At 47.7% G+C, this 21,058-nt stretch overlaps 1 protein-coding gene across 1 annotated transcript; it reads right to left on the bottom strand.

The window, feature by feature from the left end:
• Positions 1–1,159: 1,159 nt before the first annotated feature.
• SLC22A17 (solute carrier family 22 member 17) lies at positions 1,160–20,493 on the bottom strand. Its single transcript, XM_033169264.1, has 10 exons — positions 20,245–20,493; positions 18,555–18,894; positions 17,009–17,112; positions 13,446–13,600; positions 11,654–11,819; positions 8,630–8,763; positions 7,602–7,707; positions 5,655–5,878; positions 3,097–3,208; positions 1,160–1,504 (listed from the first exon to the last, which is right to left on the bottom strand). Exons 2-10 carry the CDS (start codon positions 18,882–18,884, stop codon positions 1,189–1,191), a joined length of 1,647 nt encoding a protein of 548 aa, XP_033025155.1. The 5' UTR covers positions 18,885–18,894; positions 20,245–20,493; the 3' UTR covers positions 1,160–1,188.
• Positions 20,494–21,058: the final 565 nt, after the last annotated feature.

Genomic DNA, 21,058 nt, shown 5'->3' with positions numbered 1-21,058 from the left:
GAAGAATATAGAACAGCCCACTTGTAAAAGCCTCTTGCTTCCATTTTGGGGTTAAGTCAACTCCGGCAAGAGTGACATTCAAAGCCCTTTGTACACTGAGATGTGCTATCAAAACGATGACTGAATGTAGTGCATAGGTTGAAAGCTCTGACCCTGACTTTGAGACTGGCCCGTAAATTTTCCATCTTGGCCTCAGTTTCCTAAATCTGTGAAATGGGAACAGAAACCATCTGATCTGAATGAATCCTCTACGGTTCAGTATCTTGGGGGCAAGTTATATCCCAAGATAGTTAAATATCCAATACTGTACGGATGTTTTTTTTTCCCCAGACTGGAGAGCAGCCAAGCATTTTTAGGAAAAAACCTACAATAACAGATGGTAGGTGAGGAAACACCTTTCTAAATCTGGCACCCTATTTCTGCCAGGGCTCCTGGCCCTTTTAACACTTGACTGCCAGAAATCTGGCAGGGAAATAATAATAATTAATAATAATTTATTATTTGTACCCCGCCCATCTGCTCTGGGCAGCTCTTCCTGGTGGTCCCCCCCCCAAAGACTTTGGACAGAGCTTCACCTTTCAATTTCCACTTGCAGAAGCGGCCAAGACGAGGGATCAAGGCAGACAGCTGCTCTTTCGGGGCCGGGAACTTGGAGAAAGGATCTGGCTTTCTGGAAGTACTGTACCTAGGAGCTTATTATTATTATTGCACACAGAGCGGTCTTGTTCTGTGAGGGTTCGCCGTAGCCCCCCAACCACGAAAGCCTGCATGGTCAGGGTGTGTGTGTGTGTGTGTGTGTGTGTGGTCTCGGGCCGGGCCTCGTCCTGTGAGCCACACCGAATCGCCAACTGAACTACGTGTGCGCGAGGAGCGAGCCAGTTCGTAGGCTTATAAAAAGAAAAAAGAAAATATAAATGATATCAGCGTTGCTAATGTTTTACCCCCACCCACCCTGCGACACGGAGGAAAGGGCAGCTCTCCTGCTGCTTCTCCTGCTACACCGCAGAATGAAACGGGGGGCAAAATGGAGGCCGCTTGGCGATGTCTTCTTCTGCCCTTGCCTTTCGCCTGCTGAGCCAGCCCTAAGCTGGGGGTCGCTGCGAGGCCTCGGTTGAAGTCCCGACCCACGCGGCAGGCAAAGGCGGTCCAAATCCAGCCAGGGCATGTACGGCAGCGGCAGAGGGTGCATCAGCTGGCTGGGTTCGGCGTGGACAGCAGAGGGACGTCGTCCCGCCGGGTGGCCCCTTCCGAGTCCCGGCCTTCTCCTCCTCCGGCCCGGCGGAGCAGCGAAGGCCTCCGGTAGAGTTCCCCGTCGCGGAGGCCCTCCGGCAGCCCCTTCCGCTTGCTCTCGGGCAGCAGCATCAGGCAGAGGAGGGCCAGGATGTTGAGGGAGGCCAGGACGATGTGCTCGAGGAAGGAGCCGTGCTGCTCTCGCAGGCGCAGCAGAGGGGCGCTCAGCCCACCCAGGGACGCCACGGCCAGGATCAGGCCCAGGCCCCTGCCCCTGTGGATAGAGAGAGAGAGACAGACAGGGCCTTGGTGACGTGAGCCTGAAACCAGTTGCCATAGGGACGTTATCGCGAAGGTCGTTCCTCAAGGGCAAGGCTGGACAAGCAGCAGGCTCTGCGGATGTTGTTAATCCTTGCTCCTGCGTTATCTTACGAAGTTCTCCCAAAACAGGTGTACGGCGAAGGCTAGATAGAGAGCTGTGAGCGGAAGGGGGGGTCCTTTTCCCAAGGCTGCCGTAAATGGAATGAAAGAGAATACAGAAGCACAGAATTGTAGAGTTGGAAGAGACCCCGAGGGTCATCCAGTCCAGCCCCCTGCAATGCAGGAATCTGGACTAAAGCAGCCGTCCAAACTCTGCTTAAAAACCTCCAAAGGAAGGGGAGAACACAAGTATGAAGGGGAAATGAAAATTATTGCGCCCCCTAAAGTGCTTGGTGGCTTATGAAGGGCTCTGCCCCAAGCCGCATGACATTTTACTTGGGTTAGTCACAAAATGTTACACAGGCCACTGAAGGACGAGCCCCGACTGCTAAACACACCTCGGCCTCCTGCCATTCGCCTGCCTTCCTCGCTCTCGGCATTTTAAAGAGTTCAGCAAGCTGTGCCCATGTGCTTATGTCCCCAGTCTTAAGGACTAGAAACTTATTTTGTTTTAGATATACGTAATTTTTGTTAAATTTTCTGTTTTACAATTTAGAATACTCATTTAAACATCCTTAAAGTATCAGTGAACTTCCCTTCTTCTCTTTCCATGGTTCATTTTGCCTTTTAGATTTTTATAGTTCTTTAGATATACCTTCCGTTTTAATACTTTTTAGCTTTACAAAACGTTTTTTGGGATTCTAAATGATTGTACTCTACCCTACTTAGGCTGGTCTATGACCTTAATAAAGATTTGATTGATTGAGTACCAAATTCTGTGCATGTGTGGCAATGTCGCACGAATTTATAGAGACACAGGAATATACTGCTGGTCCATCTAGGTTAGTAGAGTCTACACTGGCAGGCAGCAGCTGTCCTGGGTTTCAGGCGGCGGAAATTCCCAGTCCTACCTTCAGATGTGAGGAGTTGAACCTGGAACCTTTCAAAGCAGGCATTAGACCAGGCATGGCCAAACTCGGCCCTCCAGCTGTTTTGGGACTACAACTCCCATCATCCCTGACCAATGGCCCTGTTAGCAAGGGATGATGGGAGTTGTAGTCCCAAAGCAGCTGGAGGGCCGAGTGTGGCCATGCCTGCATTAGACCCTACTGAGCTACAGCACTTCCTCACCTGCAGCTGCTGGGGAAGCGAAATAAGGAGAGCAACAAAAGGGACAGTAAATGGTCACAGCATGAGGGCTAGAAACGTGAAAGAGAAAAATCGAGGCCAGGGCAGCTGTTCCCAAGCAGTTGGGGAAAGAAGGGTGGACTGCAAAGTACCGAAGGAGATATAGCCAGGGTGGAGTTTTAAAAAACAGAGCCACCTTCTCACAGTTTCACAGCTCCCCATCCACAACTGTGATTGTACAGCTTCTTCCCCCAAAGAATTCTGGGAGCTGTAGTTTGTTAAGGGCCTGAGAGAGGCCTCTCGCTCTCTCCGCCTCACCTGATCACGGTGGGGATGACCTCGGAGGCGAAGAAGATGCTGAGGGATCCAGCTGCGTGGGAGGAGAAGAGGCCAAGGATGGAGAAGGTTCTCCGAGCAGCATCGTTGAGATCTGCAGCGTGGAGGGAGGGAAAGGGCAGAAACAGGGTGAAAGGGGCTCACCGGCAGCTGCCTAAGAGAGGTCTCAAACAACAGAAGTGGCTCCAAATATTTTTGCACTCAAAGAAGAAAAAGTTTCTCTGTTCACTTATACCTCTATGTAATATATCAAAAGTATACAATAATACTTTTGGCCTTTAACTATCTGTGGTCTTTTCGAAGCGGGTGGGGTGTTTTTAATGTTTTTCTTTATCCTCTTGGTTTTAATATATCTATGTGGGGTCTTCTGTCTGTCTGTCTGTTTGTTTGTAAGTAAGTTGCTTTTTGCCCTGGGCAAGATAAAGCAACTAACCTATTATTATTATTATTATTATTATTATTATTATTATTATTATTATGCTGGTTTAAAATGTAAAAACACAAAAATACATAACCTACCAACAAACAATAACAATAATGAATAATAATATGCAAATTAAAACAAGAAAATATATCCTTTGAAATATAGAAATTATGTGCAATGACATGACACTAATTAGCTGTGTACGAGATGGAGCACATGTGTGACTCAACAGGGCTTTTTATGTTGTTCTTCTTAATTTCATTTCTAAACCGCTTTATATTTTTAAGGGAAAAACCTCGAAGCGGTTTACAACCTACGTACATTAAAACATCAAACAAAACAATCCAGAATGAAACACGACTGAAGAAAGTCAAGTATACATTCAAAGCAACATATTTAACAGGAGATAATATCTTTAAAAGGTTTCAAAAGGAAACATACATTGCAAACAAGGTCAACTACAGAATGCACATATAACACAGCTAAGTTAACAACAACAGCAGCAGCAGCATTATCTTAAACGTGTCAAAAGAAAGCATTACTAAAGGAAATGCACGTTTAAATTCATTCACAAGAGGCTAACAAATTATCACATGCATAGAAGACATTGAGAGTCAGGCCTAGATCAAGCAGTACCTCCTCACTGCAACTGCGATATTTCAAAGGGGTGCGACCCATTCTAGATTGCAACAGACTGAACACGGCCTCTCTAATTACAGGAATTGCATACCGACTGTACCTCTGACTTCTATGGATCCAGCTTTGCTTTGCTGGATTTCACCTTACTAATTTGAGGGGCTGCTTCTGCCCAGCAGCAACCTCTCCATCTACATTTTTTTTTTTAAAAAAAGATAACTTATTTTGCTCACTGGAAGGACAAATCCTGAACCTGAGGCTCCAGTACTTTGGCCACCTCATGAGAAGAGAAGACTCCCTGATGTTGGGAAACATGGAGGGCACAAGGAGAAGGGGACGACAGAGGACGAGATGGTTGGACAGTGTTCTCGAAGCGACTGGCATGAGTTTGGTTAAACTGCGGGAGGCAGTGAAAGATAGGCGTGCCTGGCGTGCTCTGGTCCACGGGGTCACGAAGAGTCGGACACGACTGAACAACAACAATCATGAATTAATAAGAATAAAAATGTGCACCCCACCACCGAGACCATTCCAACTATCCAACCTCCCCAAATTTCAACCTCTTTCCGTTTTAACAGTACAGTGGTACCTCTGGTTACGAATGGGATCTGTTCCAGAAGAAGAAGAAGAGTTTGGATTTGATATCCCGCTTTTCACTACCCGAAGGAGTCTCAAAGCGGTTAACATTCTCCTTTCCCTTCCTCCCCCACAACAAACACTCTGTGAGGTGAGTGGGGCTGAGAGACTTCAAAGAAGTGTGACAAGCCCAAGGTCACCCAGCAGCTGCATGTGGAGGAGCGGGGATGCGAACCCGGTTCACCAGATTACAAGTCTACTGCTCTTAACCGCCACACCACACTGGCTCTCCGGAGCCCCGTTCGTAACCCGGAAGGTCCGCAACTTGAAGCGCAGCGTCTGTGCATGCGTGCGACGCGAGTAGGCGCTTCTGCGCATGACATCATTTTGTTCATCTGCGCATGCACGAACTGCCAAACCCGGAAGTAACCCATTCCGGTACTTCCGGGTTCGTAACCCGTGATGAACGCAACACGCAGCGTTCGTAACACGAGGTACGACTGCACAAATTCTACAGGCACCCTCCCTATCTCCTCAAAATCTCCTGCATATTTCTGCTTTCCCCTTCCACTTCCTAGCTATCATAATTCGTGCAGCTTTCAATAAATTTGTGAGCAAGTCCTTCTTAGCCTGCGAAGCTTCCACCCCATCGTAAATTGATAATAAATCCTACTTCTGGACTTTCGGTCAGCTTCCCATCTACATTTGATGGGGAAAAGAGTACAAACAGGACTGGTTGTTATCAGCCTACCAAATCATCTGCAATCTGCCTAGTGAGTCTTTCTGGAAGGGCGGAGGAGCCCAGAGACACATATCCTCATTATTGGGCGTGACCATGATTGCAAATTAAACTCATTAGCGGCTTTTAAAAAAAAAACAGGAAAAGTAACTCGAAGCGACTTACACTCTCCCAGGCCCAGCAGGATCAGGGAAGCGATGCCGGCCAGCGTGGTGGTGAGGAGAAGGATCCCACGGCGTCCGTAACGGTCCACGCTCAGGCACAGGAAGAGGCAGGCAAGGCCCGCACTGCCGGATGACAGCAGGTAGGAGAGGTAGAAGTTGGCCCGTGGGTCCTCCAGGGATTCCCAGGCCAGCAGGTAACAGTGGCAGATGGCATGGGCGATGAATCTGGAGAGGTGCCATGCAGGAAACAACAACAACAACGCAGTTTAGTTTTTAGTTTTTTATATCCGATTTTGGGGAGATTGGAGGGAATGAAAGGTGACCCGGAAACTACAACTAATTCAGAATACGGCATCTAGACTGGTGACTGGGAGTGGCCACTGAGACCGTATAACACCGGTCCTGAAAGACATTACATTGGCTCCCAGTACGTTTCCAAGCACAATTCAAGGTGTTGGTGCTGACCTTTAAAGCCCTAAATGGCCTCAAAGGCCCAGTATACCTGAAGGAGCGTCTCCACCCCCCATCATTCAGCCTGGACATTGAGGTCCAGATCTGAGGGCCTTCTGGCAGTTCCCTTACTGCGAGAAGTGAAGTTACAAGGGACGAGGCAGAGGGCCTTCTCGGTGGTGGCGCCCACCTTGTGGAACGCCCTCCCACCAGATGTCAAGGAAATAAACAACTTTCTGACGTTTAGAAGACATCTGAAGGCAGTCCTGTTTAGGGAAGTTTTTAAGCGTTGGAGAACCCCAGCCAGATGGAAGGGGTATAAATAATAAATAATGGTGATGATGATGATGATGATGATGATGAAGAAAGTGGCTTGCAGGAAGAAAATGCATCCAAACCAAAAGCACCCCAATGAAAAACAAAAACAAAACAGAAGAACAAAAATTAAAGCAGCAGGAGTTGGTTAAAAATAATAATAATCATGGAAACGTAGAGTTGGGAGAAAATAACAGAGAAAACTGATGAATACCTTTAAAAATATTTTAAAAGGAGCAACCAAACAGCGATCCACTCAGTTTTGATAAAGTTGTAAAAGGTAGTGCATAAATCTCATAGTTTCTCTCAAGGGAAGTTGAGATGAAATTGTATGTCATAAAAAGGAAAGGAATTAGGACCACTGGAATGGTTGTATGCATTCTCGATCCTCGCATGGTGTGATGGCTGATTAAAAGTTTCAAAAGAGTGGGTTCCTGTGTTAAAAAGTCACCTGGTGGTCTGTGCCCCCCGCTACGCTGCATTCCCTATCGAGATGGGAGATCTCACCCAACTCACGAGTCCGGGAGAACGTGTGAGTGCCAAAGAGCCTTCCCCAAAAAGGTACGGCCAGTTTCACCCCTATGAGGTTTTTCCTCACCGTTGAATAACTTCCCCATCTCGAAGCCCCGTATATGTTGAGTGATTTACAGTTTAAGGTCCATTACTGTTCCACAGAAATGTGTATCTCTTTAAAAGAAAGAAGGAAATGAAATGACCTAGTTTTGCAGCTGTGGGGGTAGTACAGCAGGTGATGTTAAGTTCGTATTGATTTAAGGCGTATCAGCAATCGGATACAGCATATAAGGAGGTCTGCGTACCTCTCTCAGTACCCTGGGTGGTGGGTCATGTTTCTGTAACGTTCTTGTAGTTAATGTAACTTCTGTTATTTTTCTTTAATTAAAACGACTCCTAATTATACTTTGCAGTCTCCTCAGAATGCCTTTTGTTGCGCAGTTACTCAGTTTAAATATGCCAACATCTGGTTATGGGCCCAGATACTGAGTTGATGACTGTATAGTTTTGGAGTTGGAGAATAGCTTAAGAAAGGGATTTTTTTTTTTTGCTGCTGTGGTCCTGTGAGTTTGAGAAGTAGAATGGTGGACCGTGTTTCTGAAGTTGAGAAGGCTTTGACCCCCACCGATGCCAAGACTCTATGGTTCAGGACAAAGAAAGGTGGACTTACGTAGTGAAACCGAGGATGAGAACATTCTTCCAGATGTTTCTGCAGGACAGCATGGCCCGGAACGAAATCTGGGCCGCAGCGGGGAGGTGGCAGATATTATCAAGTTCTTCGGAAGCAGATTTGGGGGGAAAACACACAAAATAAATGAGTTGGGCATTCCATCCATGAGGAGAAGCTACAGTCACACGGCTCTCCTCCTGCACTGCCGCTTTTACTGAAATCTATGCAAAGTCTTCATTGAGCTCCATTTATTAAATCTGCCAGGATAATCAAAAGGCATCTCTCGCTTTCAAAACTCGCCGGGAATTAACCCCAGACATTTTGCAGCCTCCCTCTTTGGAGTTCGTGATAGGCCTATAAATTCTAATTCTCTTGTTGCCTTGCGACTTTCATTTATGTTGCTCCGCCCTATAATACGTATCTGAATAATGTGCTTCATTTCCTTACTTTCTTAATGCTGGTTATTGACCGCCTCAATAAAGGTTTGAGAGGTATGTATACATTTCTATATACAGGTGAAACTCGAAAAATTAGAATATCGTGGGAAGGTTCGTTTCTTTCAGCAATTCAACTTAAAAGGTGAAACTAATATGCGAGATAGACTCATGACATGCAAAGCGAGATATGTCAAGCCTTTATTTGTTATAATTGTGATGATTATGGCGTACAGCTGATGAGAACCCCAAATTCACAATCTCAGCTTTGGGGTTTTCATCATCTGTGCGCCATAATCATCACAATTACAACAAGCAAAGGCTTGACATATCTCGCTTTGCATGTCACGAGTCTATCTCATATATTCAACTCCAGTAGCTAATGAAAACAATTGCTTACATAAATGGACTTTTCCACAATATTCTAATTTTTCGAGTTTCACCTGTATATTTTAAAGGGGCAGGTTGAAAGGAGGGCAGAGGCTTCCCACTTCACCTAGGGCCTAGTTCTTCAAGCAGAAAACGGCATGCCCTCTGTAAGGGCTCCCAGTCTTTGCATCAAAGCCCTCTCAGCATGCTCTTGTTGAAACTCACCTTCCAGGGCCTCCTGTGCCTCCGACTCCTGGCTTCCACTGCCCTGAGCCAGGGCTATCAGGATCTCCTTGGCTTGGGCTGTCCGTCGAGTGGCTAAGAGCCACCGGGGTGAGTCTGGGTACAATCCAGGGCACCTAAGCAGGATCGGGGCAAGAGGTGGGGGAAATAGGGGTATCAGGCAGCGTTACAAACCGAGATATGAAAGCTGGGAGCTAAATGGCGCCTTAAACCTACAGTAGTTTATGGGCGCAACAACGGAATGTCTAGGCACACTTTTTTAATGACAAGAATACAAAGCTGAAAATGAATGGACGGCAGCTAAAAACCTTACATTCATTTTTTACATGGTCTAATCCTCATCTGAAGACTGCAGCAAACAGCAACAATTTATTACTTATACCCCAGACATCTGGGCAGCTCCCAACAGAATATTAAAAACACGATAAAATATCAAACATTAAAAGGAAGCTCTTAATAGATAATTTAAGTAGTGGTCATCTGAACTGGTGGTAGGCTTCTTTTTCGTTTCCCTTAGTATTATTCATATATCTTTCTCTTTCCTTACTTTCATTCTTTCCCTGTCCTCTTTCTTTGTTAAATTTGCAGATTAACAACAACAATGATTAACAACAACAACAACAACAACAACAACCCAGCAACCAGCAGGTACACACAGAAATTGGCAAATATTTATTGTTACTACTTTTAAAAAATAAACAAATTCTTTATTGTTACTATTTACTACTTTACTATTCTTTATTGTTACTATTGTTACTTTATTATTACTACTTTTAAAAATAAATAAATTATTTATTGGTTAAAATCACAAAAACATATACATATACATCACATACATTTTACATATTCTAGTAGAAATGTTTACAGGCATAACTACTATTTGATTTATTTAAAAATGATGGGAAACAACAAACAAACAAACAACACACCCACACTCAAACAACTTCCAATTATCCTCACTGCATTTTATATTATTATATTAGCATAATGTACAGTTATATATTTCCATTTGTTACTCAGATTTTTCTTGTTATTTTTTTTTGTTTATATGAAGGTTCAATCTACATCTGCCAATAGGATTCAGTTTATACCATTACTCCCTAAATATTCTACTAATATTATACTACTAATAATAATATTAACATTGGTTGCTTACTACAAAAATGTTCTGAAAGAGGCTTACAATTATAGAAGCATGCACTGTACAACATTTGAAATGCACTGAAAATGATTAATTTATTATTATGAATAATAATAATAATTAGACCTTGCCCATCTGACCAGGTTGCCTCAAGCCACTCTGGGCATCTTCCAACAAAAACACAGGAAAAACAACATCAAACCTTAAAAGCTGCCTTCGGATATCTATTGAAAATTAAATAGTTGTTTTGACTTTTTGGCATCTTCCGGGCGGTAGTTTCCCGTGCCGGGTGCAACTAGCAAAAAGGCCTTCTGCCTCATTATAACAATGCCAAATTAAAATACAGTTACTAATACCAATCATTCAGATGCCAAATTATGTCATTTAGGTGGCCCCCCATGTGTTAGAACTGATGGTTTGATGATTTACTTTATTTCTGTGTCCCCAAATCTTATTAATTTCAATTACGCTCCAGTCAAAATAGCAATCCCTTATACAACAACCGCAATATTAACGACTTCCATTCGTATTGACGTGCTAAATGATTTATAAACCGACAGGTGAAGCGTTCAAACGATATCCTTGTTCTTCCTGCGTGTGGCAATTATTCTGTCCGTGAAGTTTCTTTTTTGTCCTTGTAAAATATTATGTTTACCTTTTCCTGGTTGTTGCTGTTCTCCTTAATGCCTCGGGCGGAACTAATATCCCATTGTTATAATGAGGCTATTATATATCTGAAGGAGCGTCTCCACCCCCATCGATCTACCCAGACACTGAGGTCCAGCACCGAGGGCCTTCTGGCAGTTCCCTCACTGCGAGAAGCCAAGTTACAGGGAACCAGGCAGAGGGCCTTCTCGGTAGTGGCACCCTTCCTGTTGAACACCCTCCCACCAGCTGTCAAAGAGAACAACTACCAGACTTTTAGAAGACATCTGAAAGCAGCCCTGTTTGTTGTTGTTGTTCAGTTGTTCAGTCGTGTCCGACTCTTCATGACCCCATGGACCAGAGCACGTCACGCCAGGCACTCCTGTCTTCCACTGCCTCCCGCAGTTTGGCCCAACTCATGTTAGTAGCTTCGAGAACACTGTCCAACCATCTCATCCTCTGTCGTCCCCTTCTCCTTGTGCCCTCCATCTTTCCCAAGTTCATCAGGGTCTTTTCCAGGAAGTCTTCTCTTCTCATGAGGTGGCCAAAGTACTGGAGCCTCAACTTCAGGATCTGTCCTTCCAGTGAGCACTCAGGGCTGATTTCTTTGAGAATGGATAGGTTTGATCTTCTTGCAGTCCATGGGACTCTCAAGAGTCTCCTCCAGCACCAGAATTCAAAAGCACCAGTTCTTCGGCGATCAGCCAGTGTGGTGTAGTGGTTAAGAGCGGTAGACTCGTTATCTGGGGAACCGGGTTCGCGTCTCCACTCCTCCACATGCAGCTGCTGGGTGACCTTGGGCTAGTCACACTTCTCTGAAGTCTCTCAGCCCCACTCACCTCACAGAGTGTTTGTTGTGGGGGAGGAAGGGAAAGGAGAATGTTAGCCGCTTTGAGACTCCTTCGGGTAGTGAAAAGCGGGATATCAAATCCAAACTCTTCTTCTTCTTCTTCTTTATGGTCCAGCTCTCACTTCCGTAAATTACTACTGGGAAAACCAAGCTTTTAATGTTTGATGAATTATTGTATTTTAATATTTTGTTGGAAGCCGCCCAGAATGGCAGGGGAAGCCCAGCCAGATGGGAGGGGTATAAATAATATGTTGTTGTTGTTGTTGTTATTTATTGAGCTGAAAACTAATAAAAATATTATCCCCCCCTCAAAAAAAAGGCCTTCTGCCTGGATTTGGCGAGAGGTTTCAGTGACGCGGCCACAACTTACCCATACACGAGGCAGAGGCCCAGCCCAGCTGCCATGACGCCCTGCAAAACTCGCCAACCTCCGCACGCCAACGCCAGCCCCAGAAGAAGGAAGTGCCCCCCAACCATGAGGAGGTCCGCCGCCATGGTCACGGGCAGCCGCTGGGGAGGGCAGCACAGCTCCAAGCCTGGAAAGGAGGAGAGGTAGCGGGTGAGTCAAGGCACGGCCAGGCGAAAAGGAGAGGTGGTGGTATCTAAGCTGCAATTAAATATTTTCCAGAGGTGGGGAGGGTAACAGAGTGGCGGTTGACACGGGAAACAATGAAAACGCCAGAGGAAAACATTAATGAAACTCCCTAAAGAAGTGGTTCCCAACCTTATTTTGGCCATGCCCCACCTAAGCATCTCTGATGCACGCCCCCCCCTCCGGTGACATATAATTCTTATGATTCAAAAAGTGAACTCCTATTCACGTGGAGGAAGCCTAAAAGGGCATTAACTGTTAATAACTCGTTCTCGAATTGCCCCCCTGAAAAATCAAGTTGTTGGGAACCACGGCCCTAAAGCTAAGTAAAAGAGCAAAACGAAGTACAGTCTTGGATCTCGAACACCTTGGCAATCGAAACCCGCAAGTGAGTGTTCTGGTTTTCAAATGGTTTTCGGAACCCGAATGTCCGGCGGGGCTTCTGTGGCTTCCGATTGGCTGCAGGAGTTTCCTGCAGCCAATCGGAAGCCGCGTTTTGGTTTTGGAAGTCGAACGGACTTCCGGAACGGATTCCGTTCCACTTCCAAGGTACGACCGTATCTCACAGAGATAATATTTAAGAGTCAAACTCCTGAAAGACCGTAGCTCAGGGTTGAAGTGTCTGCTTTGGACACAGGAGGCCGCAGGTTCCTGTGCAGGGATCTCCGGGTAGGGCTGGGAGAGAGCCCTGCCTGAAATTCAGGAGAGCATTTGCCAGTCTGCTAGATAAGGTCGTTTTACAGCAATTACCCCCTTGGTTCCATCAACTCATCTCCAGTGCTTACTCTGTAAAAATGCACAATAAACCATGGTTTGCACAATCCACTAAGGAATATAATGCAAAACAGCAACAATGCATTGCATGTTTAGATACCATAAAAAGAAGGCAAAGGACCCCCGGACGGTTAAGTCCAGTCAAAGGTGACTATTGGTTGCTTTCAGGCAGAGGGAGCCGGTGTTTATCCACAGCTTTCTGGGTCATGTGGCCAGCATGACTAAACTGCTTTTGGTGCAATGGGACACCGTGATGGAAACCAGAGCGCACAGAGACACCGTTTACCTTCCCGCCACAGCGGTACCTATTTATCTACTTGCACTGATGTGCTTTTGAAATACTAGGTTGGCAGGAGCTGGGACAGAGCAACGGGAGCTCACCCCGTCGCGGGGATTCGAACTGCCAACCTTCCGATCAGCAAGCCCAAGAGGCTCAGTGGTTTAGACCGCGGCGCTACCCGCGTCCCAACAATCCATTGCACCTTTGTTCAAACCCCAATTAAAACTATTTCATGAATGCAACAAAAACGATTTCTTTTAATCAATGCAACAAAACAAAGCTGGATTCAGTGCCAGCAGCCTGTCAAGTCGGATGGTCATTTACACCCGCTGCCCCTTGCCTCTTCGCCCCCCCCGTGAAACCCCCTGCCCCCCCGGTGGCCGCAGCACCCATTTGGAGAACCACTGAGCTAGATTCAGCATAAGGCAGTGTCTTGTGTTTCCTACGCTGCGCTTTCAATGGAGGAACCCTCCCAACCGATGGATTCGCTCGCGCAACGTACGAGAGGATACTCACGGCTAAGGTAGAGGGAGAGCTGCATGCCCCCCAGCATTGCCCCCCAGAGGCAACGGCCCAACATGAAGATGGAGGGCGAGGCGGCAAAGGCAGCCAAGATGCCCGCAGGGCAGCCCAGAGCCAGGGCCAGGAGGAGGGTCCCGCGCCGCCCCACGCTGTGGAGGAAAAGACAAAGAGGGTGAGATGTTGCCCCACCGATTCTTCTCTCCCCCCCTTCCAAGCTTCTCCGAGTCTTCCACAAAGGTCTGGATTAAAAGGTCGACTTTGCGAATTTCTTGAAGAAGCAGCTAAGCAGTAAACCTTATGCAAGTCCAGGTTCAGGGATAATTTTAATGATTTTCACCAAGTTTTGGGGATTTATTTATTTTCTAATTGTAAGTTGTGCGTCCTCATTTCTCAATTTGATCCTTTTAAATGGTTTTGTATGTTCTGTGGTACAGTCGTGCCTCGGAAGTCGGACGGAAGCCGTTCCGGAAGTCGGTTCGACTTCCAAAATGTTCAGAAACCAAAGTGCAGCTTCTGATTGGCTGCAAGAAGCTCCTGCAGCCAACCGAAAACCGCAGAAGCCCCACCGGACGATCGGGTTCCAAAGAACGTTTGCAAACCGGAACAGTCGCTTCCGGGTTTGTGGCGTTTGGGAGCCAAAACGTCCGACTCACGAGGCGTTCAGGATCCAAGGCACGACTGTATTTCATGCATTGTGACTTGCCGTTATTTTTGTTATTTTTGTATTCTGTATGTCCATTGTAAACCGTTCAATTGTTATTTGCTGATATTTAATTTTACTTTTTACTATAGTTGAATGGATTATTGAATATTGCTTTGTTTGGTTAAAGTCATTCGTTTTAAAGTTATGTTTTTATTGAGCCTTTTTTTTTTGCCCTAGATCAGTTTGTTGTTAGGGGTGTGATTTTTTCGCTGTCTTATTTTGTCGTTTCTTCAGCTCGCAAACCGCCTTGTGTAGAGTAATACAGAAAGGCAGGGTACAAATTAAAAGGGAAATGAAATGGGGGGAAATGAAATCCGGAGCGGAGTCCCTAAGGGGGTTGGATGGCGCCTGGTAACTCCTGCATCCAAGATGGCGCCGAAATTCTCGCTCTGCTTTTCCTTGCGCCACACCAGCAAGACCGAGACGGGGGGGTCTTGTCGTCTGGGGAGCCCAGGACTTCCACTGCTCAGGCTTGGGCCCTGGGGTGGGGGGGTCACTTTGGGGCTGCTGACACAACAGTCTGTCTTCACCCCTGGAGGCGCACTCCATCAAGACAGAAGGATGCCACCAGCAACCATTAAGAAGAGGCTGGCTGCTGGATCACAGGCCATAAGGGGTTTCCATCTCTGGCCAGAGGAGAAGCCCCAAAGCAGAATTTTTTAAAAAAATATTTATAATTTATTAAGGTGATTTAATCATGCGAAAGGCTGATTCATCATGCGAAAGGCTTTCATCATGCGAAAGGCTGGACTGGATGAATCCCAAACCGGAATTAAGATTGCCGGAAAAAATATCAACAACCTCAGATATGCTGATGATACAACCTTAATGGCAGAAAGTGAGGAGGAATTAAAGAACATTTAAAGAGGGTGAAAGAGGATAGTGCAAAATATGGTCTGAAGCTCAACATCAAAAAAACTAAGATCATGGCCACTGGTCCCATCACCTCCTGGCAAATAGAAGGGGAAGAAATGGAGGCAGTGAGAGATTTTACTTTCTTGGGCTCCATGATCACTGCAGATGGTGACAGCAGTCACGAAATTAGAAGACGCCTGCTTCTTGGGAGAAAAGCAATGACAAACCTAGACAGCATCTTAAAAAGCAAAGACATCACCTTGCCGACAAAGGTCCATATAGTTAATGCTATGGTTTTCCCAGTAGTAATGTACGGAAGTGAGAGCTGGACCATCAAGAAGGCTGATCGCCGAAGAATTGATGCTTTTGAATTATGGTGCTGGAGGAGACTCTTGAGACTCCCATGGACTGCAAGAAGATCAAACTTATCCATTCTCAAAGAAATCAGCCCTGAGTACTCACTCGGACAGATCCTGAAGCTGAGGCTCCAGTACTTTGACCACCTCATGAGAAGAGAAGACTCCTTAGAAAAGACCCTGCTGTTGGGAAAGATGGAGGGCACAAGGAGAAGGGGACGACAGAGGATGAGATGGTTGGACAGTGTTCTCGAAGCGACTAACATGAGTTTGGCCAAACTGCGGGAGGCAGTGAAGGATAGGTGTGCCTGGTGTGCTCTGGTCCATGGGGTCACGAAGAGTCGGACAAGACTGAACGTCTGAACAACAACAAAGGTGATTTCAGTTAAATGAAATAAAGAGGTGGTGGAGAAGGGAGAGGGAGAGAAAAAACAACCAGAAAGATACATATAAAAGCGGAAATATGCAATAAATAAATGAATAAATGAGAAAAGGTTATTTATGTATGCCACTACTGCGGCCTGTGTTTTGTTAGCCCCCAAATGGAAAACGAGGGAGGTCCCAACTAAAGAAGAATGGGAACTTAAGCTGATGGAATATGTGCAGCTTACGGACCTAACATACAGAATAAGAGAACAAGAAGAACATACATTTAGAGAAGACTGGAAAATGTTTATTGAATATATGGGGGGGGGGGAATTGTGTACACTTGAAAACGTTGGCAGCATTAAGATAAATTCAACAGTGAACAGTGTAAGTAAGTTTTGATGGATGTAATAATGGAATACTGAATGGTTTAATTTATGTAAAATATGCAGCGATTTACGATATGCAAAATGAACCATGGAAAGGGAAGGGAAGTAATTGATATTTTAAGGATGTTTAAATGAGTATTCCAAATTGTAAAACAGAAACACAGAGAGAGAGAGAGAGAGAGATTCAGGAGACAAAAAAAAGACGTGCCGTTTCACACAGGGCATAGTTAAACTGTGGAACCCACTTCCACAGGAGGCAGTGACGTCACCAACTGGAATAGCTTTAAAAGAGTGTTGGAAGAGCGGCAGATGAAGATGGCGGACTTTGCAGAATTGGCGAAGCTGACAGGAAAAACCCGAAACCACAACATGATCAAGTATTCCAAAAAGGACCGGAGTAAATTCATACGACATCTGAAAGATTATTGTGAGCAATGAACATCACTAGCGGAGTTATCTGAAGACTTGTAAGGAGAAGTCATCTACCTTTCTGTATTTATTTAAACGTCGAACTGTTTTGTAATGAGTGTCATTGGAATTGGAAAACGTACAAAAAGGCAACGATGTAAAGGTTAATTTGGGGGGGCGATGAGGCGGCAGGGAAGGAAGTCGATAGGCTCTAAAGACCCGGGGAGGTAAAGTGGATAATAATGATGTGAATGTATATTATTAAATGGAAAATAAATAAAAAATTATGTATAAAAATAAATAAGTAAATAAAAGGGTGTTGGCCAAGGTCATGTAGGACAGAAGCTGGAATGGATGGGCTCGACTGAATGGGCCACTGGCCCGATCCGGCAGGCTTTCCTTATGGATCTCGTGGGAGCGAATGCCATCGTCTTCGTGACAAACGGCTTCCCCTGCCAGCTGCCTCACCCTTTGGCTTACCTGTCTGCCAGGTGCCCCAGCAGCAGCGCCCCTGCGGCAAAGCCCAGGAGGAAGCAGAGCTGCTCCAAGGGGACAATCCATCCTCGGAAACAATCCAGGGACCACTGAGGAGAGAGAGAGAGAGAGAGAGATTAGAAGCGGCGGAAGAACAATGGAGAACATCACGTTTATAGGAGGGCAGAAATACTGGTGAGTGGATGCAGCCCCTTCTCAGAGGCCCAGGTCACTTCCAGCTTTTGAGGCCCATAACTGTAACTAAAATAAAAATAAATAGGACCACCAGCCAGTAGAGCAAGAGACTCTTAATCTTAGGGTTGTGGATTCGAGTCTCATGTTAGATTCCTCCATTGCAGGGGGTTGGACTAGATAGCCCTCGGGGTGTCTTCTAACTCTGTGATTCCATGACCGCACACAAAAAAAAAAACCAGGTCCCCCCCCCCGTCCCAAAGAGTGAGTGGTTTGTTTCTATAATCAGCTGGTGGGAAAGGTCTAATCTTGTGCCATCAGAACCAATATATTTATTAACATTTACATGCACATTTCTCAGTATTCAATATGCCAAAATCTTTATCAGCGATATAGATTTTTACCAAATGCTTCTCTTATTGGCTTAAATGTGCAGCTCTGAGTTGAGAGAGTTGCATCGCGTTTTGGCTCGATGCACTTAAAAACAGGTTGCAAAACTTAACAATAACCCCCAAATGAACAAGGACCTAAATTTGAGATCCTAGAAATCCGGGGCCAAATTGGCCCCGAACGGATGCATTCCTGCGGCAGCAGACGTCAAAGAGCAGGAAGGGGGGATAGGGCAAGTGTGACCTACAAGTGTGACCCCCCCATGTTCCCCGATCCTGGTTTCAGGATCTGGCAGCGGCTATCCAGCGGTACAGGAACAGGGAGAATATACCCTGCACATGCTCAGGAGCACTCCTGTCGCCACTGCTTTTCACTTGTTCCAGGACAACGGAGAGTTGGGTTCCAAATTAAGCTGTGCGCGGACACAAGCAAGGTTACACGGTGCTTTCGAGCAAAGGGTCCGGAAGCTAAAATTCAAAATGATGGGGGGAGGGAGCACAGCAAGGAACCTGTGTATAGGCTCAGATGCAATCTCCCTATTATTATTATTATTATTATTATTATTATTATTATTATTACATCATGTGATTCAGGTTGAGCCCAGCGTTGAAAGCCAGTTTGGGGATTGGCTCCAATTAACTGCTCTGTGTAGGAGTGAAGGAACATGTTCTGTAGGAAAGTTTCTGGCACTATATATATGTGCGTGTGTTTGTGTCCGCCTCCTTCAAAGAGCTCAGAACAGGCGTAACTGGTTATTCCCACTTCGTCCATTTTATAGACACAACGAACCATGCAATGTAGCCTGGCCCAAGAGCACATTCAGTTAACTTCCTGGGGATTCGAACTCGGGTCTCCTTGGTCTAGCACGAGAACCACCGCACCCCTCAGCCTCTCCTGGGTACGGCGAGGGTAGTGGGGGCAGGAAATGGACCTCGGTGGCAACACCGAGAGGGGATTTGGGGGCTCTCACCTCGGTCACCGGGTTGTTGGTGAGGGCTGGGAGGCCTCCATATTCCCAGCTCTGGCAGCGGGGGTCCCAGCATGTCGCGTTGTCCGGGAACCGGGTGGCGTTGGGATCCCGGCAGTGGCGCGGAGGCGTCAGGGTGAAGAGGGCGTCCGAGCCGGCTCCGAGCCCCAGGAGGAGACATGGCAGGCAGGTCAGGGCCAGGAGGAGGCGCTGCCTTCGCCCCCCAGCCCCCAGCCGCCCCAGAAGCCCCTCAAAAGACGGGGGTCCTTGGTCAGAATCCACAAAGTCCCTCCGCGGGCCCCCAGAGTCCGGAGTCGGGGGGCTGGTATCCATGGGGTAGCGTCTGCAGCGAGAGAAAGAGCAGATCATAGAATTGTGCAGTTGGAAGGGAGCCCCAGGGGCCATCTAGACGAACCCGCTACCATGAAAGGATCGTTGACGCTCGGCAGTGGCTCCCTGCACCAAGGAGCCTTCAGTCGAGAAGAGGGGTCCCCAAACTTTGACCCCAGTGGTACGCGAGCGTCAGATTATGGCCAGGAAGACCTGGGTTCAAATCAGCCATGAAGTTCCCTGGGTGAATGTAGGGAAGTCTCATGCTTTCTCTGCCCAGCCTACCTCTCAGGGTTGTTGAGAGGACGGAAGAGAGAGGAACGAACTGTGTACGCAGCTCTGACCTCCTTGAAGTGTGTCCCCCCCCCAAATGTAATAAGTAACTGAATACAGTACTACGCCATCGAGGACAACAATAACGGGGCCAGCCACTCGGGTTTCATCATTAATTAGGGAGAACAGAAGGAACGGAAGGGAGGGAGGGAGGGAGAAGGGGCAGGTAGCAGGAATAGGGAGGGCCTGGAAAACACACAAAAGGGGGCTGAACTGTGGGGCAGAAGAGAAGAAGGGGTAAAGCCTCTGCCTTGAATGCAGAACTCCCCCAATTCAATCCCTGGGATTTCTAGGGTGAATTATGGGTTGAATGAAGGGGGGAGGGGGGAGGGGGCGGGCACTGTGGTGTTGTGTAGTGGTTAGAGTGTCACCGGACTAGGACCTGGGTTCGAATCCCCGCTTGGCCATGAAGGCATGACCTTGAGCCTCTTAGCCTTACCTACTTTGCAGGGTTGTCCTGGGGATTAAAGGAGTGGGGCGCGCGGGGGGGGGGGAGCACCATAAGGCCCACCACCCTTGAGAAAAAGGTGGGGATAGAAATGCAAATGGATAAATAAAACACAGGGGGCAGAGGTGGAGGTGAGCAAAAATCGGGTGGGTGGGGTCGTTTTCGCTGCAGGGAGGGAAACATAATAACGGGCTGCGTGTGTTTTAAGGGTGAGCGGGGGGGGGGGGTCCAAAAAGGGGAGAAGGGGGTGTGGGTGATGGAGGGAGCCGGGAGAGGGAAGGGGGGGGTCCCCTGGCGAGGAGAGCCGAGGCAGGCCTCCCGTTTCCGCATTCCGGGTCCCATGGAGGCGGAGAGAAAGAAAAAACGACGGTGGGAATAGGAAGAGGGAGAGAGAGAGGCGGGACACGGAGGGGGGGGGCGGGGAGCAGAAGTCTTGGGGGAGAAAAGAGAGAAGGGCGGATGGATAGATGGAGGGAGGGAGGGATGGAGAGGGGGGCGCGCAGAGCAAAGAGGGAGAGATGGAAGGAGGGAGAGAAAGAGAGACAAAGGACGGGCGCACCGGGTGGCCAGAGCCAGACTCACCACCAGGCGCGGGGCGAGGGCGGGTGGCCGCGCTCCGGGAGGGTCCCCATGGGAGAAGAAGGGTGCTGGAGCGGCGGAGGCGGCTGGTGGGGGACGGGACGGGACGGGACGCTGCGCCCCGAGATCGGGCTCCGTGCGCGTCCGGAGGCTGGGATCGCGCAAGGGGGCGACGCAGGCCGGGGCGGAGCGAGGCTGCCTCCGCCCCACAGCCGCGTCCCCCGGCACAGCCTGCTCCGCCCCGCACCCTCTAGCCGGGCAGGCGCGGCGAGGGAGACCGGCCAAGGGCGAGAGCGCGATCCGCGCCACCCCCGCCGGCGCTTCTCTCTCTCTCTCTTTCCAAATGCGTTCAGCCAGTGCGTCACGCGCCCTGCGCCTCTTGGCGCATCAGCGAATCCGGATTATTCCCAACCCGTCTGCTCCAGAATCTCTTTTTGGGGGTCTAGCTCAGCTCAGATTTCGCTGGCCAACCCGGCGCAGGTCGTTGGGTCAAAGGGCTCTCCTTGAAATGCTTGGCTTTGCCAAGGCAGTGTGGCGCAGTGGTTAGAGTGCTGAGCTAGATGTAGGTTCAAATGGCTGTTTGGACACAAAGGCTCCCAGGGCGACCTCTCAGGAAGGTGCCTTATACCGGAGTCAAGAGCACTGAGGGTCTGTCTAACTCAGAATTGTCCACACTGGCTGGGGATGGATCCCAAACCTAACTGGAGACACCAGGGATTGAACCCGAAGCAGGCAAAGCAGATGCTCAACCGCTGAGCCCCTTTTTAAAGCCTAATCTACCCAGCAAGGTTGTTGTGGCGTGGGCACTGCTCCCAAG

This window comes from Lacerta agilis, chromosome 14, assembly GCF_009819535.1.
Source record: "Lacerta agilis isolate rLacAgi1 chromosome 14, rLacAgi1.pri, whole genome shotgun sequence".
NCBI lineage: Eukaryota > Metazoa > Chordata > Lepidosauria > Squamata > Lacertidae > Lacerta > Lacerta agilis.
The sequence above is the reverse complement of the archived record's forward strand: the minus strand, read 5'-3'. Positions and strand labels throughout refer to the sequence as shown.